Below are 26764 nucleotides of genomic sequence, written 5' to 3' on the forward strand. Positions count from 1 at the left end.
CACTGTCCTCTAATAATGTTCCCTTTACTAGAGGTGAGCCTCACTGTCCTCTAATAATGTTCCCTTTACTAGAGGTGAGCCTCACTGTCCTCTAATAATGTTCCCTTTACTAGAGGTGAGCCTCACTGTCCTCTAATAATGTTCCCTTTACTAGAGGTGAGCCTCACTGTCCTCTAATAATGTTCCCTTTACTAGAGGTGAGCCTCACTGTCCTCTAATAATGTTCCCTTTACTAGAGGTGAGCCTCACTGTCCTCTAATAATGTTCCCTTTACTAGAGGTGAGCCTCACTGTCCTCTAATAATGTTCCCTTTACTTGAGGTGAGCCTCACTGTCCTCTAATAATGTTCCCTTTACTAGAGGTGAGCCTCACTGTCCTCTAATAATGTTCCCTTTACTAGAGGTGAGCCTCACTGTCTAATAATGTTCCCTTTACTAGAGGTGAGCCTCACTGTCTAATAATGTTCCCTTTACTAGAGGTGAGCCTCACTGTTCTCTAATATAATGCTGCCTTTACTAGAGGTGAGCCTCACTGTCTAATAATGTTCCTTTACTAGAGGTGAGCCTCACTGTTCTCTAATATAATGTTCCCTTTACTAGAGGTGAGCCTCACTGTTCTCTAATATAATGTTCCCTTTACTAGAGGTGAGCCTCACTGTCTAATAATGTTCCCTTTACTAGAGGTGAGCCTCACTGTCCTCTAATAATGTTCCCTTTACTAGAGGTGAGCCTCACTGTCTAATAATGTTCCCTTTACTAGAGTTGGGCCTCACTGTCTAATAATGTTCCCTTTACTAGAGGTGAGCCTCACTGTTCTCTAATATAATGCTGCCTTTACTAGAGGTGAGCCTCACTGTCTAATAATGTTCCCTTTACTAGAGGTGAGCCTCACTGTTCTCTAATATAATGTTCCCTTTACTAGAGGTGAGCCTCACTGTTCTCTAATATAATGTTCCCTTTACTAGAGGTGAGCCTCACTGTCCTCTAATAATGTTCCCTTTACTAGAGGTGAGCCTCACTGTCTAATAATGTTCCTTTACTAGAGGTGAGCCTCACTGTCCTCTAATGTTCCCTTTACTAGAGGTGAGCCTCACTGTCCTCTAATAATGTTCCCTTTACTAGAGGTGAGCCTCACTGTCTAATAATGTTCCCTTTACTAGAGGTGAGCCTCACTGTCTAATAATGTTCCCTTTACTAGAGGTGAGCCTCACTGTCCTCTAATAATGTTCCCTTTACTAGAGTTGAGCCTCACTGTCTAATAATGTTCCCTTTACTAGAGGTGAGCCTCACTGTTCTCTAATATAATGCTGCCTTTACTAGAGGTGAGCCTCACTGTCTAATAATGTTCCCTTTACTAGAGGTGAGCCTCACTGTTCTCTAATATAATGTTCCCTTTACTAGAGGTGAGCCTCACTGTTCTCTAATATAATGTTCCCTTTACTAGAGGTGAGCCTCACTGTTCTCTAATATAATGTTCCCTTTACTAGAGGTGAGCCTCACTGTCTAATAATGTTCCCTTTACTAGAGGTGAGCCTCACTGTCCTCAAATAATGTTCCCTTTACTAGAGGTGAGCCTCACTGTCTAATAATGTTCCCTTTACTAGAGGTGAGCCTCACTGTCCTCTAATGTTCCTTTACTAGAGGTGAGCCTCACTGTCCTCTAATAATGTTCCCTTTACTAGAGGTGAGCCTCACTGTCTAATAATGTTCCCTTTACTAGAGGTGAGCCTCACTGTCTAATAATGTTCCCTTTACTAGAGGTGAGCCTCACTGTCCTCTAATAATGTTCCCTTTACTAGAGTTGGGCCTCTGTCTAATAATGTTCCCTTTACTAGAGGTGAGCCTCACTGTTCTCTAATATAATGCTGCCTTTACTAGAGGTGAGCCTCACTGTCTAATAATGTTCCCTTTACTAGAGGTGAGCCTCACTGTTCTCTAATATAATGTTCCCTTTACTAGAGGTGAGCCTCACTGTTCTCTAATATAATGTTCCCTTTACTAGAGGTGAGCCTCACCGTCTAATAATGTTCCCTTTACTAGAGGTGAGCTTCACTGTCTAATAATGTTCCCTTTACTAGAGATGAGCCTCACTGTCCTCTAATAATGTTCCCTTTACTAGAGGTGAGCCTCACTGTCTAATAATGTTCCCTTTACTAGAGTTGGGCCTCACTGTCTAATAATGTTCCCTTTACTAGAGGTGAGCCTCACTGTTCTCTAATATAATGCTGCCTTTACTAGAGGTGAGCCTCACTGTTCTCTAATATAATGTTCCCTTTACTAGAGGTGAGCCTCACTGTTCTCTAATATAATGTTCCCTTTACTAGAGGTGAGCCTCACTGTTCTCTAATATAATGCTGCCTTTACTAGAGGTGAGCCTCACTGTTCTCTAATATAATGTTCCCTTTACTAGAGGTGAGCCTCACTGTTCTCTAATATAATGTTCCCTTTACTAGAGGTGAGCCTCACTGTCTAATAATGTTCCCTTTACTAGAGGTGAGCCTCACTGTCAAATAATGTTCCCTTTACTAGAGGTGAGCCTCACTGTCCTCAAATAATGTTCCCTTTACTAGAGGTGAGCCTCACTGTCTAATAATGTTCCCTTTACTAGAGGTGAGCCTCACTGTCCTCAAATAATGTTCCCTTTACTAGAGGTGAGCCTCACTGTCCTCTAATAATGTTCCCTTTACTAGAGGTGAGCCTCACTGTCTAATAATGTTCCCTTTACTAGAGGTGAGCCTCACTGTCTAATAATGTTCCCTTTACTAGAGGTGAGCCTCACTGTCCTCAAATAATGTTCCCTTTACTAGAGGTGAGCCTCACTGTCTAATAATGTTCCCTTTACTAGAGGTGAGCCTCACTGTCCTCTAATAATGTTCCCTTTACTAGAGGTGAGCCTCACTGTCCTCTAATAATGTTCCCTTTACTAGAGGTGAGCCTCACTGTCCTCTAATAATGTTCCCTTTACTAGAGGTGAGCCTCACTGTCCTCTAATAATGTTCCCTTTACTAGAGGTGAGCCTCACTGTCCTCTAATAATGTTCCCTTTACTAGAGGTGAGCCTCACTGTCTAATGATGTTCCCTTTACTAGAGGTGAGCCTCACTGTCCTCAAATAATGTTCCCTTTACTAGAGGTGAGCCTCACTGTCCTCTAATAATGTTCCCTTTACTAGAGGTGAGCCTCACTGTCCTCTAATAATGTTCCCTTTACTAGAGGTGAGCCTCACTGTCCTCTAATATAATGTTCCCTTTACTAGAGGTGAGCCTCACCTTGTTCTCTAATAAGGTTCCCTTTACTAGAGGTGAGCCTCACTGTCTAATAATGTTCCCTTTACTAGAGGTGAGCCTCACTGTCTAATAATGTTCCCTTTACTAGAGGTGAGCCTCACTGTCTAATAATGTTCCCTTTACTAGAGGTGAGCCTCACTGTTCTCTAATATAATGTTCCCTTTACTAGAGGTGAGACTCACTGTCTAATAATGTTCCCTTTACTAGAGGTGAGCCTCACTATCTAATAATGTTCCCTTTACTAGAGGTGAGCCTCACTGTCTAATAATGTTCCCTTTACTAGAGGTGAGCCTCACTGTCTAATAATGTTCCCTTTACTAGAGGTGAGCCTCACTGTCTAATAATGTTCCCTTTACTAGAGGTGAGCCTTACTGTCCTCAAATAATGTTCCCTTTACTAGAGGTGAGCCTTACTGTCCTCAAATAATGTTCCCTTTACTAGAGGTGAGCCTCACTGTCTAATAATGTTCCCTTTACTAGAGGTGAGCCTCACTGTCTAATAATGTTCCCTTTACTAGAGGTGAGCCTCACTGTCTAATAATGTTCCCTTTACTAGAGGTGAGCCTCACTGTCTAATAATGTTCCCTTTACTAGAGGTGAGCCTCACTGTCCTCAAATAATGTTCCCTTTACTAGAGGTGAGCCTCACTGTCTAATAATGTTCCCTTTACTAGAGGTGAGCCTCACTGTCCTCAAATAATGTTCCCTTTACTAGAGGTGAGCCTCACTGTCCTCTAATAATGTTCCCTTTACTAGAGGTGAGCCTCACTGTCCTCTAATAATGTTCCCTTTACTAGAGGTGAGCCTCACTGTCCTCTAATAATGTTCCCTTTACTAGAGGTGAGCCTCACTGTCCTCTAATAATGTTCCTTTACTAGAGGTGAGCCTCACTGTCCTCTAATAATGTTCCCTTTACTAGAGGTGAGCCTCACTGTCCTCTAATAATGTTCCCTTTACTAGAGGTGAGCCTCACTGTCCTCTAATAATGTTCCCTTTACTAGAGGTGAGCCTCACTGTCCTCTAATAATGTTCCCTTTACTAGAGGTGAGCCTCACTGTCCTCTAATAATGTTCCCTTTACTAGAGGTGAGCCTCACTGTCCTCTAATAATGTTCCCTTTACTAGAGGTGAGCCTCACTGTCCTCTAATAATGTTCCCTTTACTTGAGGTGAGCCTCACTGTCCTCTAAATAATGTTCCCTTTACTAGAGGTGAGCCTCACTGTCCTCTAATAATGTTCCCTTTACTAGAGGTGAGCCTCACTGTCTAATAATGTTCCCTTTACTAGAGGTGAGCCTCACTGTCTAATAATGTTCCCTTTACTAGAGGTGAGCCTCACTGTTCTCTAATATAATGCTGCCTTTACTAGAGGTGAGCCTCACTGTCTAATAATGTTCCCTTTACTAGAGGTGAGCCTCACTGTCCTCTAATAATGTTCCCTTTACTAGAGGTGAGCCTCACTGTCCTCTAATAATGTTCCCTTTACTAGAGGTGAGCCTCACTGTCCTCTAATAATGTTCCCTTTACTAGAGGTGAGCCTCACTGTCCTCTAATAATGTTCCCTTTACTAGAGGTGAGCCTCACTGTCCTCTAATAATGTTCCCTTTACTTGAGGTGAGCCTCACTGTCCTCTAATGTTCCCTTTACTAGAGGTGAGCCTCACTGTCCTCTAATAATGTTCCCTTTACTAGAGGTGAGCCTCACTGTCTAATAATGTTCCCTTTACTAGAGGTGAGCCTCACTGTCCTCTAATAATGTTCCCTTTACTAGAGGTGAGCCTCACTGTTCTCTAATATAATGCTGCCTTTACTAGAGGTGAGCCTCACTGTCTAATAATGTTCCCTTTACTAGAGGTGAGCCTCACTGTTCTCTAATATAATGTTCCCTTTACTAGAGGTGAGCCTCACTGTTCTCTAATATAATGTTCCCTTTACTAGAGGTGAGCCTCACTGTCTAATAATGTTCCCTTTACTAGAGGTGAGCCTCACTGTCCTCTAATAATGTTCCCTTTACTAGAGGTGAGCCTCACTGTCTAATAATGTTCCCTTTACTAGAGTTGGGCCTCACTGTCTAATAATGTTCCCTTTACTAGAGGTGAGCCTCACTGTTCTCTAATATAATGTTCCCTTTACTAGAGGTGAGCCTCACTGTTCTCTAATATAATGTTCCCTTTACTAGAGGTGAGCCTCACTGTTCTCTAATATAATGTTCCCTTTACTAGAGGTGAGCCTCACTGTCCTCTAATAATGTTCCCTTTACTAGAGGTGAGCCTCACTGTCTAATAATGTTCCCTTTACTAGAGGTGAGCCTCACTGTCCTCTAATAATGTTCCCTTTACTAGAGGTGAGCCTCACTGTCTAATAATGTTCCTTTACTAGAGGTGAGCCTCACTGTCTAATAATGTTCCCTTTACTAGAGGTGAGCCTCACTGTCCTCTAATAATGTTCCCTTTACTAGAGTTGGGCCTCACTGTCTAATAATGTTCCCTTTACTAGAGGTGAGCCTCACTGTTCTCTAATATAATGCTGCCTTTATAGACTAGAGGTGAGCCTCACTGTCTAATAATGTTCCCTTTACTAGAGGTGAGCCTCACTGTTCTCTAATATAATGTTCCCTTTACTAGAGGTGAGCCTCACTGTTCTCTAATATAATGTTCCCTTTACTAGAGGTGAGCCTCACTGTCTAATAATGTTCCCTTTACTAGAGGTGAGCCTCACTGTCTAATAATGTTCCCTTTACTAGAGGTGAGCCTCACTGTCCTCTAATAATGTTCCCTTTACTGGAGGTGAGCCTCACTGTCTAATAATGTTCCCTTTACTAGAGTTGGGCCTCACTGTCTAATAATGTTCCCTTTACTAGAGGTGAGCCTCACTGTTCTCTAATATAATGTTCCCTTTACTAGAGGTGAGCCTCACTGTCTAATAATGTTCCCTTTACTAGAGGTGAGCCTCACTGTCCTCAAATAATGTTCCCTTTACTAGAGGTGAGCCTCACTGTCTAATAATGTTCCCTTTACTAGAGGTGAGCCTCACTGTCCTCAAATAATGTTCCCTTTACTAGAGGTGAGCCTCACTGTCCTCTAATAATGTTCCCTTTACTAGAGGTGAGCCTCACTGTCCTCTAATAATGTTCCCTTTACTAGAGGTGAGCCTCACTGTCCTCTAATAATGTTCCCTTTACTAGAGGTGAGCCTCACTGTCCTCTAATAATGTTCCCTTTACTAGAGGTGAGCCTCACTGTCTAATAATGTTCCCTTTACTAGAGGTGAGCCTCACTGTCTAATAATGTTCCCTTTACTAGAGGTGAGCCTCACTGTCTAATAATGTTCCCTTTACTAGAGGTGAGCCTCACTGTCTAATAATGTTCCCTTTACTAGAGGTGAGCCTCACTGTCCTCAAATAATGTTCCCTTTACTAGAGGTGAGCCTCACTGTCTAATAATGTACCCTTTACTAGAGGTGAGCCTCACTGTTCTCTAATATAATGTTCCCTTTACTAGAGGTGAGCCTCACTGTTCTCTAATATAATGTTCCCTTTACTAGAGGTGAGCTTCACTGTCTAATAATGTTCCCTTTACTAGAGATGAGCCTCACTGTCCTCTAATAATGTTCCCTTTACTAGAGGTGAGCCTCACTGTCTAATAATGTTCCCTTTACTAGAGTTGGGCCTCACTGTCTAATAATGTTCCCTTTACTAGAGGTGAGCCTCACTGTTCTCTAATATAATGTTCCCTTTACTAGAGGTGAGCCTCACTGTCTAATAATGTTCCCTTTACTAGAGGTGAGCCTCACTGTTCTCTAATATAATGTTCCCTTTACTAGAGGTGAGCCTCACTGTTCTCTAAATAATGTTCCCTTTACTAGAGGTGAGCCTCACTGTCCTCTAATAATGTTCCCTTTACTAGAGGTGAGCCTCACTGTCTAATAATGTTCCCTTTACTAGAGGTGAGCCTCACTGTCCTCTAATGTTCCCTTTACTAGAGGTGAGCCTCACTGTCCTCTAATAATGTTCCCTTTACTAGAGGTGAGCCTCACTGTTCTCTAATATAATGCTGCCTTTACTAGAGGTGAGCCTCACTGTCTAATAATGTTCCCTTTACTAGAGGTGAGCCTCACTGTTCTCTAATAATGTTCCCTTTACTAGAGTTGAGCCTCACTGTCTAATAATGTTCCCTTTACTAGAGGTGAGCCTCACTGTCTCTAATATAATGTTGCCTTTACTAGAGGTGAGCCTCACTGTCTAATAATGTTCCCTTTACTAGAGGTGAGCCTCACTGTCCTCTAATATAATGTTCCCTTTACTAGAGGTGAGCCTCACTGTTCTCTAATAATGTTCCCTTTACTAGAGGTGAGCCTCACTGTCTAATAATGTTCCTTTACTAGAGGTGAGCCTCACTGTCTAAATGTTCCCTTTACTAGAGGTGAGCCTCACTGTCCTCTAATAATGTTCCCTTTACTAGAGGTGAGCCTCACTGTCTAATAATGTTCCCTTTACTAGAGTTGGGTGAGCCTCACTGTTCTCTAATATAATGTTGCCTTTACTAGAGGTGAGCCTCACTGTTCTCTAATATAATGTTCCTTTACTAGAGGTGAGCCTCACTGTTCTCTAATATAATGTTCCCTTTACTAGAGGTGAGCCTCACTGTTCTCTAATATAATGTGCCTTTACTAGAGGTGAGCCTCACTGTTCTCTAATATAATGTTCCTTTACTAGAGGTGAGCCTCACTGTCTAATAATGTTCCCTTTACTAGAGGTGAGCCTCACTGTCTAATAATGTTCCCTTTACTAGAGGTGAGCCTCACTGTCTAATAATGTTCCCTTTACTAGAGGTGAGCCTCACTGTCTAATAATGTTCCCTTTACTAGAGGTGAGCCTCACTGTCTAATAATGTTCCCTTTACTAGAGGTGAGCCTCACTGTCTAATAATGTTCCCTTTACTAGAGGTGAGCCTCACTGTCTCAAATAATGTTCCCTTTACTAGAGGTGAGCCTCACTGTCCTCAAATAATGTTCCTTTACTAGAGGTGAGCCTCACTGTCTAATAATGTTCCCTTTACTAGAGGTGAGCCTCACTGTCTAATAATGTTCCCTTTACTAGAGGTGAGCCTCACTGTCTAATAATGTTCCTTTACTAGAGGTGAGCCTCACTGTCCTCTAATAATGTTCCCTTTACTAGAGGTGAGCCTCACTGTCCTCAAATAATGTTCCCTTTACTAGAGGTGAGCCTCACTGTCTAATAATGTTCCTTTACTAGAGGTGAGCCTCACTGTCCTCAAATAATGTTCCCTTTACTAGAGGTGAGCCTCACTGTCCTCTAATAATGTTCCCTTTACTAGAGGTGAGCCTCACTGTCCTCTAATAATGTTCCCTTTACTAGAGGTGAGCCTCACTGTCCTCTAATAATGTTCCCTTTACTAGAGGTGAGCCTCACTGTCCTCTAATAATGTTCCCTTTACTAGAGGTGAGCCTCACTGTCCTCTAATAATGTTCCCTTTACTAGAGGTGAGCCTCACTGTCCTCTAATAATGTTCCCTTTACTAGAGGTGAGCCTCACTGTCCTCTAATAATGTTCCCTTTACTAGAGGTGAGCCTCACTGTCCTCTAATAATGTTCCCTTTACTAGAGGTGAGCCTCACTGTCCTCTAATAATGTTCCCTTTACTAGAGGTGAGCCTCACTGTCCTCTAATAATGTTCCCTTTACTAGAGGTGAGCCTCACTGTCCTCTAATAATGTTCCCTTTACTAGAGGTGAGCCTCACTGTCCTCTAATGTTCCCTTTACTAGAGGTGAGCCTCACTGTCCTCTAATAATGTTCCCTTTACTAGAGGTGAGCCTCACTGTCTAATAATGTTCCCTTTACTAGAGGTGAGCCTCACTGTCTAATAATGTTCCCTTTACTAGAGGTGAGCCTCACTGTTCTCTAATATAATGCTGCCTTTACTAGAGGTGAGCCTCACTGTCTAATAATGTTCCCTTTACTAGAGGTGAGCCTCACTGTCCTCTAATAATGTTCCTTTACTAGAGGTGAGCCTCACTGTCCTCTAATAATGTTCCCTTTACTAGAGGTGAGCCTCACTGTCCTCTAATAATGTTCCCTTTACTAGAGGTGAGCCTCACTGTCCTCTAATAATGTTCCCTTTACTAGAGGTGAGCCTCACTGTCCTCTAATAATGTTCCCTTTACTAGAGGTGAGCCTCACTGTCCTAATAATGTTCCCTTTACTAGAGGTGAGCCTCACTGTCCTCTAATAATGTTCCCTTTACTAGAGGTGAGCCTCACTGTCTAATAATGTTCCCTTTACTAGAGGTGAGCCTCACTGTCTAATAATGTTCCCTTTACTAGAGGTGAGCCTCACTGTTCTCTAATATAATGTTCCCTTTACTAGAGGTGAGCCTCACTGTCTAATAATGTTCCCTTTACTAGAGGTGAGCCTCACTGTTCTCTAAATAATGTTCCCTTTACTAGAGGTGAGCCTCACTGTTCTCTAATATAATGTTCCCTTTACTAGAGGTGAGCCTCACTGTCTAATAATGTTCCCTTTACTAGAGGTGAGCCTCACTGTCCTCTAATAATGTTCCCTTTACTAGAGGTGAGCCTCACTGTCTAATAATGTTCCCTTTACTAGAGTTGAGCCTCACTGTCTAATAATGTTCCCTTTACTAGAGGTGAGCCTCACTGTTCTCTAATAATGCTGCCTTTACTAGAGGTGAGCCTCACTGTCTAATAATGTTCCCTTTACTAGAGGTGAGCCTCACTGTTCTCTAATATAATGTTCCCTTTACTAGAGGTGAGCCTCACTGTTCTCTAAATAATGTTCCTTTACTAGAGGTGAGCCTCACTGTCCTAATAATGTTCCCTTTACTAGAGGTGAGCCTCACTGTCCTCTAATATAATGTTCCCTTTACTAGAGGTGAGCCTCACCTTGTTCTCTAATAAGGTTCCCTTTACTAGAGGTGAGCCTCACTGTCCTCTAATAATGTTCCCTTTACTAGAGGTGAGCCTCACTGTCTAATAATGTTCCCTTTACTAGAGGTGAGCCTCACTGTCTAATAATGTTCCCTTTACTAGAGGTGAGCCTCACTGTCCTCTAATAATGTTCCCTTTACTAGAGTTGGGCCTCACTGTCTAATAATGTTCCCTTTACTAGAGGTGAGGCTCACTGTTCTCTAATATAATGCTGCCTTTACTAGAGGTGAGCCTCACTGTCTAATAATGTTCCCTTTACTAGAGGTGAGCCTCACTGTTCTCTAATATAATGTTCCCTTTACTAGAGGTGAGCCTCACTGTCTAAATAATGTTCCTTTACTAGAGGTGAGCCTCACTGTCTAATAATGTTCCCTTTACTAGAGGTGAGCCTCACTGTCTAATAATGTTCCCTTTACTAGAGGTGAGCCTCACTGTCCTCTAATAATGTTCCCTTTACTAGAGGTGAGCCTCACTGTCTAATAATGTTCCCTTTACTAGAGTTGAGCCTCACTGTCTAATAATGTTCCTTTACTAGAGGTGAGCCTCACTGTTCTCTAATATAATGTTGCCTTTACTAGAGGTGAGCCTCACTGTCTCTAATATAATGTTCCCTTTACTAGAGGTGAGCCTCACTGTCTCTAATATAATGTTCCCTTTACTAGAGGTGAGCCTCACTGTCCTCTAATAATGTTCCTTTACTAGAGGTGAGCCTCACTGTCCTCTAAATAATGCTGCCTTTACTAGAGGTGAGCCTCACTGTCTAATAATGTTCCCTTTACTAGAGGTGAGCCTCACTGTCTAATAATGTTCCCTTTACTAGAGGTGAGCCTCACTGTCCTAATAATGTTCCCTTTACTAGAGGTGAGCCTCACTGTCTAATAATGTTCCCTTTACTAGAGGTGAGCCTCACTGTCCTCTAATGTTCCCTTTACTAGAGGTGAGCCTCACTGTCCTCTAATAATGTTCCCTTTACTAGAGGTGAGCCTCACTGTCTAATAATGTTCCCTTTACTAGAGTTGGGCCTCACTGTCTAATAATGTTCCCTTTACTAGAGGTGAGCCTCACTGTTCTCTAAATAATGCTGCCTTTACTAGAGGTGAGCCTCACTGTCTCTAAATAATGTTCCCTTTACTAGAGGTGAGCCTCACTGTTCTCTAATATAATGTTCCCTTTACTAGAGGTGAGCCTCACTGTTCTCTAATAATGTTCTGCCTTTACTAGAGGTGAGCCTCACTGTTCTCTAAATAATGTTCCCTTTACTAGAGGTGAGCCTCACTGTTCTCTAAATAATGTTCCCTTTACTAGAGGTGAGCCTCACTGTCTAATAATGTTCCCTTTACTAGAGGTGAGCCTCACTGTCTAATAATGTTCCCTTTACTAGAGGTGAGCCTCACTGTCCTCAAATAATGTTCCCTTTACTAGAGGTGAGCCTCACTGTCCTCAAATAATGTTCCCTTTACTAGAGGTGAGCCTCACTGTCCTCTAATAATGTTCCCTTTACTAGAGGTGAGCCTCACTGTCTAATAATGTTCCCTTTACTAGAGGTGAGCCTCACTGTCTAATAATGTTCCCTTTACTAGAGGTGAGCCTCACTGTCTAATAATGTTCCCTTTACTAGAGGTGAGCCTCACTGTCTAATAATGTTCCCTTTACTAGAGGTGAGCCTCACTGTCCTCAAATCATGTTCCCTTTACTAGAGGTGAGCCTCACTGTCCTCAAATAATGTTCCCTTTACTAGAGTTGAGCCTCACTGTCTAATAATGTTCCCTTTACTAGAGGTGAGCCTCACTGTCCTCTATTAAGGTTCCCTTTACTAGAGGTGAGCCTCACTGTTCTAAAATAATGTTCCCTTTACTAGAGGTGAGCCTCACTGTCTAATAATGTTCCCTTTACTAGAGGTGAGCCTCACTGTCTAATAATGTTCCCTTTACTAGAGGTGAGCCTCACTGTCCTCTAATGTTCCCTTTACTAGAGGTGAGCTTCACTGTCCTCTAATAATGTTCCCTTTACTAGAGGTGAGCCTCACTGTCCTCTAATGTTCCCTTTACTAGAGGTGAGCCTCACTGTCCTCTAATAATGTTCCCTTTACTAGAGGTGAGCCTCACTGTCTAATAATGTTCCCCTTACTAGAGGTGAGCCTCACTGTCTAATAATGTTCCCTTTACTAGAGGTGAGCCTCACTGTCTAATAATGTTCCCTTTACTAGAGGTGAGCCTCACTGTCTAATAATGTTCCCTTTACTAGAGGTGAGCCTCACTGTCTAATAATGTTCCCTTTACTAGAGGTGAGCCTCACTGTCCTCTAATGTTCCCTTTACTAGAGGTGAGCCTCACTGTCCTCAAATGATGTTCCCTTTACTAGAGGTGAGCCTCACTGTCCTCAAATAATGTTCCTTTACTAGAGGTGAGCCTCACTGTCTAATAATGTTCCCTTTACTAGAGGTGAGCCTCACTGTCCTCAAATAATGTTCCCTTTACTAGAGGTGAGCCTTTACTAGAGGTGAGCCTCACTGTCTAATAATGTTCCCTTTACTAGAGGTGAGCCTCACTGTCTAATAATGTTCCCTTTACTAGAGTTGGGCCTCACTGTCTAATAATGTTCCCTTTACTGGAGGTGAGCCTCACTGTCTAATAATGTTCCCTTTACTAGAGTTGGGCCTCACTGTCTAATAATGTTCCCTTTACTAGAGGTGAGCCTCACTGTTCTCTAATATAATGTTCCCTTTACTAGAGGTGAGCCTCACTGTCTAATAATGTTCCCTTTACTAGAGGTGAGCCTCACTGTCTAATAATGTTCCCTTTACTAGAGGTGAGCCTCACTGTCCTCAAATAATGTTCCCTTTACTAGAGGTGAGCCTCACTGTCTAATAATGTTCCCTTTACTAGAGGTGAGCCTCACTGTCCTCAAATAATGTTCCCTTTACTAGAGGTGAGCCTGACTGTCCTCTAATAATGTTCCCTTTACTAGAGGTGAGCCTCACTGTCCTCTAATAATGTTCCTTTACTAGAGGTGAGCCTCACTGTCCTCTAATAATGTTCCCTTTACTAGAGGTGAGCCTCACTGTCCTCTAATAATGTTCCTTTACTAGAGGTGAGCCTCACTGTCCTCTAATAATGTTCCCTTTACTAGAGGTGAGCCTCACTGTCCTCTAATAATGTTCCCTTTACTAGAGGTGAGCCTCACTGTCCTCTAATAATGTTCCCTTTACTAGAGGTGAGCCTCACTGTCCTCTAATAATGTTCCCTTTACTAGAGGTGAGCCTCACTGTCCTCTAATAATGTTCCCTTTACTAGAGGTGAGCCTCACTGTCTAATAATGTTCCTTTACTAGAGGTGAGCCTCACTGTCCTCTAATGTTCCCTTTACTAGAGGTGAGCCTCACTGTCCTCTAATAATGTTCCCTTTACTAGAGGTGAGCCTCACTGTCTAATAATGTTCCCTTTACTAGAGGTGAGCCTCACTGTCCTCTAATAATGTTCCCTTTACTAGAGGTGAGCCTCACTGTCTAATAATGTTCCCTTTACTAGAGTTGGGCCTCACTGTCTAATAATGTTCCCTTTACTAGAGGTGAGCCTCACTGTTCTCTAATATAATGTTGCCTCTACTAGAGGTGAGCCTCACTGTCTAATAATGTTCCCTTTACTAGAGGTGAGCCTCACTGTCCTCTAATAATGTTCCCTTTACTAGAGGTGAGCCTCACTGTCTAATAATGTTCCCTTTACTAGAGGTGAGCCTCACTGTCCTCTAATGTTCCCTTTACTAGAGGTGAGCCTCACTGTCCTCAAATAATGTTCCCTTTACTAGAGGTGAGCCTCACTGTCCTCTAATGTTCCCTTTACTAGAGGTGAGCCTCACTGTCCTCAAATGATGTTCCCTTTACTAGAGGTGAGCCTCACTGTCCTCAAATAATGTTCCCTTTACTAGAGGTGAGCCTCACTGTCTAATAATGTTCCCTTTACTAGAGGTGAGCCTCACTGTCCTCAAATAATGTTCCCTTTACTAGAGGTGGTCCTCAAATAATGTTCCCTTTACTAGAGGTGAGCCTCACTGTCTAATAATGTTCCCTTTACTACAGGTGAGCCTCACTGTCTAATAATGTTCCCTTTACTAGAGTTGGGCCTCACTGTCTAATAATGTTCCCTTTACTGGAGGTGAGCCTCACTGTCTAATAATGTTCCTTTTACTAGAGTTGGGCCTCACTGTCTAATAATGTTCCCTTTACTAGAGGTGAGCCTCACTGTTCTCTAATATAATGTTCCCTTTACTAGAGGTGAGCCTCACTGTCTAATAATGTTCCCTTTACTAGAGGTGAGCCTCACTGTCTAATAATGTTCCCTTTACTAGAGGTGAGCCTCACTGTCCTCAAATAATGTTCCCTTTACTAGAGGTGAGCCTCACTGTCTAATAATGTTCCCTTTACTAGAGGTGAGCCTCACTGTCCTCAAATAATGTTCCCTTTACTAGAGGTGAGCCTCACTGTCCTCTAATAATGTTCCCTTTACTAGAGGTGAGCCTCACTGTCCTCTAATAATGTTCCCTTTACTAGAGGTGAGCCTCACTGTCCTCTAATAATGTTCCCTTTACTAGAGGTGAGCCTCACTGTCCTCTAATAATGTTCCCTTTACTAGAGGTGAGCCTCACTGTCCTCTAATAATGTTCCCTTTACTAGAGGTGAGCCTCACTGTCCTCTAATAATGTTCCCTTTACTAGAGGTGAGCCTCACTGTCCTCTAATAATGTTCCCTTTACTAGAGGTGAGCCTCACTGTCCTCTAATAATGTTCCCTTTACTAGAGGTGAGCCTCACTGTCCTCTAATAATGTTCCCTTTACTAGAGGTGAGCCTCACTGTCTAATAATGTTCCCTTTACTAGAGGTGAGCCTCACTGTCCTCTAATGTTCCCTTTACTAGAGGTGAGCCTCACTGTCCTCTAATAATGTTCCCTTTACTAGAGGTGAGCCTCACTGTCTAATAATGTTCCCTTTACTAGAGGTGAGCCTCACTGTCCTCTAATAATGTTCCCTTTACTAGAGGTGAGCCTCACTGTCTAATAATGTTCCCTTTACTAGAGTTGGGCCTCACTGTCTAATAATGTTCCCTTTACTAGAGGTGAGCCTCACTGTTCTCTAATATAATGCTGCCTCTACTAGAGGTGAGCCTCACTGTCTAATAATGTTCCTTTACTAGAGGTGAGCCTCACTGTCCTCTAATAATGTTCCCTTTACTAGAGGTGAGCCTCACTGTCTAATAATGTTCCCTTTACTAGAGGTGAGCCTCACTGTCCTCTAATGTTCCCTTTACTAGAGGTGAGCCTCACTGTCCTCTAATAATGTTCCCTTTACTAGAGGTGAGCCTCACTGTCTAATAATGTTCCCTTTACTAGAGGTGAGCCTCACTGTCCTCTAATAATGTTCCCTTTACTAGAGGTGAGCCTCACTGTCTAATAATGTTCCCTTTACTAGAGTTGGGCCTCACTGTCTAATAATGTTCCCTTTACTAGAGGTGAGCCTCACTGTTCTCTAATATAATGCTGCCTCTACTAGAGGTGAGCCTCACTGTCTAATAATGTTCCCTTTACTAGAGGTGAGCCTCACTGTTCTCTAATATAATGTTCCCTTTACTAGAGGTGAGCCTCACTGTTCTCTAATATAATGTTCCCTTTACTAGAGGTGAGCCTCACTGTTCTCTAATATAATGTTCCCTTTACTAGAGGTGAGCCTCACTGTCTAATAATGTTCCCTTTACTAGAGGTGAGCCTCACTGTCTAATAATGTTCCCTTTACTAGAGGTGAGCCTCACTGTCCTCAAATAATGTTCCCTTTACTAGAGGTGAGCCTCACTGTCTAATAATGTTCCCTTTACTAGAGGTGAGCCTCACTGTCCTCAAATAATGTTCCCTTTACTAGAGGTGAGCCTCACTGTCCTCTAATAATGTTCCCTTTACTAGAGGTGAGCCTCACTGTCCTCTAATAATGTTCCCTTTACTAGAGGTGAGCCTCACTGTCTAATAATGTTCCCTTTACTAGAGGTGAGCCTCACTGTCTAATAATGTTCCCTTTACTAGAGGTGAGCCTCACTGTACTCAAATCATGTTCCCTTTACTAGAGGTGAGCCTCACTGTCCTCAAATAATGTTCCCTTTACTAGAGTTGAGCCTCACTGTCTAATAATGTTCCCTTTACTAGAGGTGAGCCTCACTGTCCTCTATTAAGGTTCCCTTTACTAGAGGTGAGCCTCACTGTCCTAAAATAATGTTCCCTTTACTAGAGGTGGGCCTCACTGTCTAATAATGTTCCCTTTACTAGAGGTGAGCCTCACTGTCTAATAATGTTCCCTTTACTAGAGGTGAGCCTCACTGTCCTCTAATGTTCCCTTTACTAGAGGTGAGCCTCACTGTCCTCTAATAATGTTCCCTTTACTAGAGGTGAGCCTCACTGTCCTCTAATAATGTTCCCTTTACTAGAGGTGAGCCTCACTGTCTAATAATGTTCCCTTTACTAGAGGTGAGCCTCACTGTCTAATAATGTTCCCTTTACTAGAGGTGAGCCTCACTGTCTAATAATGTTCCCTTTACTAGAGGTGAGCCTCACTGTCTAATAATGTTCCCTTTACTAGAGGTGAGCCTCACTGTCTAATAATGTTCCCTTTACTAGAGGTGAGCCTCACTGTCTAATAATGTTCCCTTTACTAGAGGTGAGCCTCACTGTCCTCTAATGTTCCCTTTACTAGAGGTGAGCCTCACTGTCCTCAAATAATGTTCCCTTTACTAGAGGTGAGCCTCACTGTCTAATAATGTTCCCTTTACTAGAGGTGAGCCTCACTGTCTAATAATGTTCCCTTTACTAGAGGTGAGCCTCACTGTCCTCAAATAATGTTCCCTTTACTAGAGGTGAGCCTCACTGTCCTCTAATAATGTTCCCTTTACTAGAGGTGAGCCTCACTGTCCTCTAATAATGTTCCCTTTACTAGAGGTGAGCCTCACTGTCCTCTAATAATGTTCCCTTTACTAGAGGTGAGCCTCACTGTCCTCTAATAATGTTCCCTTTACTAGAGGTGAGCCTCACTGTCCTCTAATAATGTTCCCTTTACTAGAGGTGAGCCTCACTGTCCTCTAATAATGTTCCCTTTACTAGAGGTGAGCCTCACTGTCCTCTAATAATGTTCCCTTTACTAGAGGTGAGCCTCACTGTCCTCTAATAATGTTCCCTTTACTAGAGGTGAGCCTCACTGTCCTCTAATAATGTTCCCTTTACTAGAGGTGAGCCTCACTGTCCTCTAATAATGTTCCCTTTACTAGAGGTGAGCCTCACTGTCCTCTAATAATGTTCCTTTACTAGAGGTGAGCCTCACTGTCCTCTAATAATGTTCCCTTTACTAGAGGTGAGCCTCACTGTCCTCTAATAATGTTCCCTTTACTAGAGGTGAGCCTCACTGTCCTCTAATAATGTTCCCTTTACTAGAGGTGAGCCTCACTGTCCTCTAATAATGTTCCCTTTACTAGAGGTGAGCCTCACTGTCCTCTAATAATGTTCCCTTTACTAGAGGTGAGCCTCACTGTCTAATAATGTTCCCTTTACTAGAGGTGAGCCTCACTGTCTAATAATGTTCCCTTTACTAGAGGTGAGCCTCACTGTCTAATAATGTTCCCTTTACTAGAGGTGAGCCTCACTGTCTAATAATGTTCCCTTTACTAGAGGTGAGCCTCACTGTCCTCTAATGTTCCCTTTACTAGAGGTGAGCCTCACTGTCCTCAAATAATGTTCCCTTTACTAGAGGTGAGCCTCACTGTCTAATAATGTTCCCTTTACTAGAGGTGAGCCTCACTGTCTAATAATGTTCCCTTTACTAGAGGTGAGCCTCACTGTCCTCAAATAATGTTCCCTTTACTAGAGGTGAGCCTCACTGTCCTCTAATAATGTTCCCTTTACTAGAGGTGAGCCTCACTGTCCTCTAATAATGTTCCCTTTACTAGAGGTGAGCCTCACTGTCCTCTAATAATGTTCCCTTTACTAGAGGTGAGCCTCACTGTCCTCTAATAATGTTCCCTTTACTAGAGGTGAGCCTCACTGTCCTCTAATAATGTTCCCTTTACTAGAGGTGAGCCTCACTGTCCTCTAATAATGTTCCCTTTACTAGAGGTGAGCCTCACTGTCCTCTAATAATGTTCCCTTTACTAGAGGTGAGCCTCACTGTCCTCTAATAATGTTCCCTTTACTAGAGGTGAGCCTCACTGTCCTCTAATAATGTTCCCTTTACTAGAGGTGAGCCTCACTGTCCTCTAATAATGTTCCCTTTACTAGAGGTGAGCCTCACTGTCCTCTAATAATGTTCCCTTTACTAGAGGTGAGCCTCACTGTCCTCTAATAATGTTCCCTTTACTAGAGGTGAGCCTCACTGTCCTCTAATAATGTTCCCTTTACTAGAGGTGAGCCTCACTGTCCTCTAATAATGTTCCCTTTACTAGAGGTGAGCCTCACTGTCCTCTAATAATGTTCCCTTTACTAGAGGTGAGCCTCACTGTCCTCTAATAATGTTCCCTTTACTAGAGGTGAGCCTCACTGTCCTCTAATAATGTTCCCTTTACTAGAGGTGAGCCTCACTGTCCTCTAATAATGTTCCCTTTACTAGAGGTGAGCCTCACTGTCCTCTAATAATGTTCCCTTTACTAGAGGTGAGCCTCACTGTCCTCTAATAATGTTCCCTTTACTAGAGGTGAGCCTCACTGTCCTCTAATAATGTTCCCTTTACTAGAGGTGAGCCTCACTGTCTAATAATGTTCCCTTTACTAGAGGTGAGCCTCACTGTCTAATAATGTTCCCTTTACTAGAGGTGAGCCTCACTGTCTAATAATGTTCCCTTTACTAGAGGTGAGCCTCACTGTCTAATAATGTTCCCTTTACTAGAGGTGAGCCTCACTGTCTAATAATGTTCCCTTTACTAGAGGTGAGCCTCACTGTCCTCTAATAATGTTCCCTTTACTAGAGGTGAGCCTCACTGTCTAATAATGTTCCCTTTACTAGAGGTGAGCCTCACTGTCTAATAATGTTCCCTTTACTAGAGGTGAGCCTCACTGTCCTCTAATAATGTTCCCTTTACTAGAGGTGAGCCTCACTGTCTAATAATGTTCCCTTTACTAGAGGTGAGCCTCACTGTCCTCTAATAATGTTCCCTTTACTAGAGGTGAGCCTCACTGTCTAATAATGTTCCCTTTACTAGAGTTGGGCCTCACTGTCTAATAATGTTCCCTTTACTGGAGGTGAGCCTCACTGTTCTCTAATATAATGCTTCCCTCTACTAGAGGTGAGCCTCACTGTCTAATAATGTTCCCTTTACTAGAGGTGAGCCTCACTGTCCTCAAATAATGTTCCCTTTACTAGAGGTGAGCCTCACTGTCTAATAATGTTCCCTTTACTAGAGGTGAGCCTCACTGTCCTCTAATAATGTTCCCTTTACTAGAGGTGAGCCTCACTGTCTAATAATGTTCCCTTTACTAGAGTTGGGCCTCACTGTCTAATAATGTTCCCTTTACTGGAGGTGAGCCTCACTGTCTAATAATGTTCCCTTTACTAGAGGTGAGCCTCACTGTTCTCTAATATAATGTTCCCTTTACTAGAGGTGAGCCTCACTGTCTAATAATGTTCCCTTTACTAGAGGTGAGCCTCACTGTCTAATAATGTTCCCTTTACTAGAGGTGAGCCTCACTGTCCTCTAATAATGTTCCCTTTACTAGAGGTGAGCCTCACTGTCTAATAATGTTCCCTTTACTAGAGTTGGGCCTCACTGTCTAATAATGTTCCCTTTACTAGAGGTGAGCCTCACTGTTCTCTAATATAATGCTTCCCTCTACTAGAGGTGAGCCTCACTGTCTAATAATGTTCCCTTTACTAGAGGTGAGCCTCACTGTCCTCTAATAATGTTCCCTTTACTAGAGGTGAGCCTCACTGTCTAATAATGTTCCCTTTACTAGAGGTGAGCCTCACTGTCCTCTAATAATGTTCCCTTTGCTAGAGGTGAGCCTCACTGTCCTCTAATAATGTTCCCTTTACTAGAGTTGGGCCTCACTGTCTAATAATGTTCCCTTTACTAGAGGTGAGCCTCACTGTTCTCTAATATAATGTTCCCTTTACTAGAGGTGAGCCTCACTGTTCTCTAATATAATGTTCCCTTTACTAGAGGTGAGCCTCACTGTCTAATAATGTTCCCTTTACTAGAGGTGAGCCTCACTGTCTAATAATGTTCCCTTTACTAGAGGTGAGCCTCACTGTCTAATAATGTTCCCTTTACTAGAGGTGAGCCTCACTGTCTAATAATGTTCCCTTTACTAGAGGTGAGCCTCACTGTCCTCAAATAATGTTCCCTTTACTAGAGGTGAGCCTCACTGTCCTAAAATAATGTTCCCTTTACTAGAGGTGGGCCTCACTGTCTAATAATGTTCCCTTTACTAGAGGTGGGCCTCACTGTCTAATAATGTTCCCTTTACTAGAGGTGAGCCTCACTGTCTAATAATGTTCCCTTTACTAGAGGTGAGCCTCACTGTCCTCTAATAATGTTCCCTTTACTAGAGGTGAGCCTCACTGTCTAATAATGTTCCCTTTACTAGAGGTGAGCCTCACTGTCCTCTAATAATGTTCCCTTTACTAGAGGTGAGCCTCACTGTCCTCTAATAATGTTCCCTTTACTAGAGGTGAGCCTCACTGTCTAATAATGTTCCCTTTACTAGAGGTGAGCCTCACTGTCTAATAATGTTCCCTTTACTAGAGGTGAGCCTCACTGTCCTCTAATGTTCCCTTTACTAGAGGTGAGCCTCACTGTTCTCAAATGTTCCCTTTACTAGAGGTGAGCCTCACTGTTCTCAAATGTTCCCTTTACTAGAGGTGAGCCTCACTGTTCCTCAAATGTTCCCTTTACTAGAGGTGAGCCTCACTGTCCTCAAATAATGTTCCCTTTACTAGAGGTGAGCCTCACTGTCTAATAATGTTCCCTTTACTAGAGGTGAGCCTCACTGTCCTCAAATAATGTTCCCTTTACTAGAGGTGAGCCTCACTGTCTAATAATGTTCCCTTTACTAGAGGTGAGCCTCACTGTCCTCTAATAAGGTTCCCTTTACTAGAGGTAGACCTCACTGTCCTCTCACACCAAGACATAATCGTCCAGGGTAGTTTTCTACTCTTCAGCAAAAACATGCTCACTTCTTGACGCTACCCATCCCATTAGCGAGATCATTTTCGTCAGCAACCGCCGAATAGCATAGCGCCACAGTCAAATAATATTACTAAAAAAATATTAATATTCATGAAATTACAAGTGCAATATTGCAAAACACAGTTTAGCCTTTTGTTAATCCACCTGTTGGCTCAGATTTAAAAATTTTGTTTACAAACTTGCGTTTGTAAGTTTATCGAAAACATAACATTATGTACACTAAGCATTAAGTTACTAGGTCACGAAAATAAGAAAAGCAATCAAATTAAACGAGACTCCCAGTTATACAACAAATGTTCCTTTTGTTCCATACAGATTATTTTTATACCCAAAATACCTCTGTTTGTTTGTCGCGTTATGTTCAGAAATCCACAGGAAAAAGCGGTCACGACAACGCAGACGTATATTCCAAATAATATCCATAATGTCCACAGAAACATGTCAACCATTTTTTATAATCAATCCTCAGGTTGTTTTTAAAAAATATATTCGCTAATATATCAACCCGGGTGTATAGGTTTTTCAGTTACACCGGGAGAAACTCTGTAGCGCAAAACTCACTCTGAGAGCCCCCACCTATCCACTTACGCAATGTGATCTTTCACGCTCATTTTTCTAAATAAAAGCCTGAAACTATGTCTAACGACTGTTGGCACCTTAGGGAAGCCATAGAAAAATTAATCTGGTTGATATCCCTTTAAATGGAGGATAGGAATGCATAGGAACAGAGGTTTCAAAATAAGAGGCACTTCCTGATTGGATTTTCCTCGGGTTTTCACCTGCAATATCAGTTATGTTATACTCACAGACAATATTTATACAGTTTTGGAAACTTTAGAGTGTTTTCTATCTTAATCTGATTATATGCATATTCTAGTTTCTGGGGCTGAACAATAGGCCGTTTCAAATGGGTACGTTTTTTTTAGCCAAAAACGAAAATACTGCCCCCTACACGCAAAAGGTTAAACAATTTACTAAAATGTAAAAGTTACTACCTTTAACCTCTCCTGGCCAACATCCAGTGAGATTGCAGAGCGCCAAATTCAAATACAGAAATACTCATTATAAAAATTCAGAAAAGATACAACTAATTTACATAGGTTTAAAGATTAATTTCTTGTGAATCCAACTACGGTGTCAGATTTCAAAGATGCTTTACGGCGAAAGCATACCATACGATTATTTGAGGACATAGCCCAGCAGACAAATCATTTACAAATAGTAACCAGCCAAGTAGAAGAGTTACACAAGTCAGAAATACAGAAAATGAATCACTTACCTTTGATGATCTTCATATGTTTGCACTCAGAAGACATTCATTTATTCAATAAATGTTCTGTTTGTTCAATAAAGTCTCTATTTATATCTGAAAACCTCTGTTTTGTTTGCGCGATTTCTTCAGTAATCCACAGGCTCAAACGAAGTCACAACAGGCAGACAAAAAATCCAAATTGCATCCGTAAAGTCCATAGAAACATGTCAAATTATGTTTATATTCAATCCTCAGGTTATTTTTAGCCTAAATAATCAATAATATTTCAACCGGACAATAACGTCGTTAATATAAAAGGTAAACAAGAAAGGCACTCTCGGCCTCCTGGGTGGCGAAGTGGTCTAGGGCACTGCATCGCAGCGCTATCTGCGCCACCAGAGACTCTGGGTTCGAGCCCAGGCTCTGTCGCACCCGGCCGTGTCCGGTAGGTCCGTGGGGCGACACACAATTGGCCTAGCGTCGTCCGGGTTAGGGAGGGTTTGGCCGGTAGGGATATCCTTGTCTCATCGCGCACCAGCGACTCGACTCCTGTGACGGGCCAGGCGCTGTGCGTGCTAGCCAAGGTGTTCAGGTGCACGGTGTTTCCTCCGACACATTGGTGCGGCTGGTTTCCGGGTTGGAGGCGCTCTGTGTTAAGAAGCAGTGCGGCTTGGTTGGGTTGTGTATCGGAGGACGAATGGCTTTCAACCTTCGTCTCTCTCGAGCCCGAACGGGAGTTGTAGCGATGAGACAAGATAGTAATTACTAACAATTGGATACCATGAAATTGGGGAGAAAAGTGAGTAAAGAAGAAGAAAGGCACTCTCTCGGTCGCTCGCATGAAAAAGCTCTGTAACCCGGGAGGGTCCACTCATTCAGACTGCTCCTACTCCCTCATTTTTCAGAATACAAGCCTGAAACTATTTCTAAAGACTGTTGACATCTAGTGGAAGGCATAGGAACTGCAATTTGAGTCCTAAGTCAATGGATACTGTAATGGCATTGAATCGAAAACCTTCCATTCAGGAAGTAGTTTTCGCCTGCCAAATCAGTTCTGTTATACTCAGATATTATTTTAACACTTTTGGAAACTTTAGAGTGTTTTCTATCCAAATCTATTAATTATATGCATATCCTATCTTCTGGGCCTGAATAGAAGGCAGGTTAATTTGGGCATGCTTTTCAGGCCCAAATTATTTCTTCCTCTTTTATCCTTTCTCTTGTCACATCACCTTCTCTCTTCTCTGAATCCCCCCATCTCTCAGTGCCTGTCGTCAGTAGCCACATCTCTCCAGAGTGGTTTCCTGCCCTACTGTGAGCCTGTGTACCAGCGCTGTGTCAACCTGGTGCAGAAGACCCTCGCTCAGGCCATGGTGAGACACACACGTCCATTGTTGTGTGAGGGACACGGGGGTGTGTGAGACACTGTTGCGTGAGGGACACAGGGATCTGTGAGACAGACACTGTTGTGTAAGGGTCATGGGTGTGTGTGAGTGACACAGGGGGGGTGTGAGACACTGTTGCGTGAGGGACACGGGGGTGTGAGACACTGTGGTGTGAGACACTTGTGTGAGGGACACGGGGGTGTGAGACACTGTGGTGTGAGACACTTGTGTGAGGGACACGGGGGTGTGACACACTGTTGTGTGAGGGACACGGGGGTATGAGGGACACGGGGGTGTGAGAGACTGTTGTGTGAGGGACAAGGGGGTGTGAGACACTGTGGTGTGAGACACTGTTGTGTGAGGGACACGGGGGTGTGAGACACTGTTGTGTGAGGGACATGGGGGTGTGAGACACTGTTGTGTGAGGGACACGGGAGTGTGAGAGACTGTTGTGTGAGGGAGACGGGGGTGTAAGACACTGTTGTGTGAGGGACACGGAGGTGTGAGACACTGTTGTGTGAGGGACAAGGGGGTGTGAGAGACACTGTTGCGTGAGGGAGCATTTGTTTAGTGCTTGCTTTCTTGTCTGTAAACATCATATTGTTTGTGCCAGCTGGCTGTGTGAGTTGGCACTGAACACACCATAGAGAAGGGTTTTGGCACAGATAGTGTGTGTATGAGAACATTTGGGGATTATCTTTCCCGCGGTTGGATTTCGTGCTTGCGGAATGTGGAATCCAATTATTTCAAATAACTATTTTCCCAAATCTAATCCACACTCTCTCCTCTTTCCATCACCCTCTGTCACACTACCTCCCCTCTCTCTCTTCCTCTACCATATATTCTATTGTCTGTCTCCCTTGCTTACTGCTCCCTTTTCCTGTCTCCCTCCCCTCTCTCTCCCCATCCAGCTCCACCAGTCCCAGCCAGACCAGTACGAGGCTCCTGATAAGGACTTTATGATTGTGGCTTTGGACCTGCTCAGTGGACTGGCCGAGGGGTTGGGCGGCAACATCGAGCAGTTGGTTGCCCGTAGCAACATCCTCACGCTCATGTACCAGTGCATGCAGGTAACCAACCTCAGTGTTACAGATCAACCAACCAACCAATGATCTTGCAGTGTTACAGATCAACCAACCAACCAGTGATCTTGCAGTGTTACAGATCAATCAACCAACCAGTGATCTCAGTGTTACAGTTCAACCAACCCTGACATAGTTAATCTCTCAGGTCCGTGAGTCATGACTAATCTCTCGCTCTCTCTGTCTCCCTATCGCTCTCTCTGTCCTCTCTATCTCTCTCTATGTCTCCCTATCGCTCTCTCTGTCCTCTCTATCTCTCTTAGGACAAAATGCCGGAGGTGCGGCAGAGCTCCTTTGCTCTGCTGGGTGACCTGACTAAAGCTTGTTTCCAGCATGTAAAGCCATGCATCGGTACGTACTCTATTCTCTTACACCAGACTGGCAGTAACACACAGCCTGATACTCTATTCTCTTACACCAGACTGGCAGTAACACACAGCCTGATACTCTACACTCTTACCCCAGACTGGCACCAGACTGGCAGTAACACACAGCCTGATACTCTATTCTCTTACACCAGACTGGCAGTTACACACAGCCTGATACTCTATTCTCTTACACCAGACTGGCAGTTACACACAGCCTGATACTCTATTCTCTTACACCAGACTGGCAGTAACACACAGCCTGATACTCTATTCTCTTACACCAGACTGGCAGTAACACACAGCCTGATACTCTACACTCTTACCCCAGACTGGCACCAGACTGGCAGTAACACACAGCCTGATACTCTATTCTCTTACACCAGACTGGCAGTTACACACAGCCTGATACTCTATTCTCTTACACCAGACTGGCAGTTACACACAGCCTGATACTCTATTCTCTTACACCAGACTGGCAGTAACACACAGCCTGATACTCTATTCTCTTACACCAGACTGGCAGTAACACACAGCCTGATACTCTATTCTCTTACACCAGACTGGCAGTAACACACAGCCTGATACTCTATTCTCTTACACCAGACTGGCAGTTACACACAGCCTGATACTCTATTCTCTTACACCAGACTGGCAGTTACACACAGCCTGATACTCTATTCTCTTACACCAGACTGGCAGTAACACACAGCCTGATACTCTATTCTCTTACACCAGACTGGCAGTAACACACAGCCTGATACTCTACACTCTTACCCCAGACTGGCACCAGACTGGCAGTAACACACAGCCTGCTTACACCAGACTGGCAGTTACACACAGCCTGATACTCTATTCTCTTACACCAGACTGGCAGTAACACACAGCCTGATACTCTATTCTCTTACACCAGACTGGCAGTAACACACAGCCTGATACTCTATTCTCTTACACCAGACTGGCAGTTACACACAGCCTGATACTCTATTCTCTTACACCAGACTGGCAGTAACACACAGCCTGATACTCTATTCTCTTACACCAGACTGGCAGTAACACACAGCCTGATACTCTACTCTCTTACAGTAACACACAGCCTGATACTCTATTCTCTTACACCAGACTGGCAGTTACACACAGCCTGATACTCATTCTCTTACACCAGACTGGCAGTAACACACAGCCTGATACTCTATTCTCTTACACCAGACTGGCAGTAACACACAGCCTGATACTCT

The 26764-nt window shown here is 43.2% G+C and overlaps 1 protein-coding gene across 5 annotated transcripts in view; it reads left to right on the forward strand.

Moving 5' to 3' along the window:
* Nucleotides 1–26764, forward strand: part of LOC118373188 (transportin-1) — a 426516-nt gene that overhangs the window by 41477 nt on the left and 358275 nt on the right. For all 5 annotated transcript variants that reach the window (XR_008143021.1, XR_008143023.1, XR_008143022.1 and 2 more), the window contains exons 16-18: nt 23960–24067; nt 24991–25149; nt 25425–25512. Coding sequence is in view for 1 of the 5 variants with exons in the window: in XM_052525447.1 (XP_052381407.1) it covers nt 23960–24067; nt 24991–25149; nt 25425–25512 (355 nt within the window). In the remaining 4 variants the exon portion in view is untranslated. The remainder of the gene's footprint in view (nt 1–23959; nt 24068–24990; nt 25150–25424; nt 25513–26764) is intronic.

Source organism: Oncorhynchus keta, chromosome 9 (assembly GCF_023373465.1).
Source record: "Oncorhynchus keta strain PuntledgeMale-10-30-2019 chromosome 9, Oket_V2, whole genome shotgun sequence".
NCBI classification, from domain to species: Eukaryota; Metazoa; Chordata; class Actinopteri; order Salmoniformes; family Salmonidae; genus Oncorhynchus; species Oncorhynchus keta.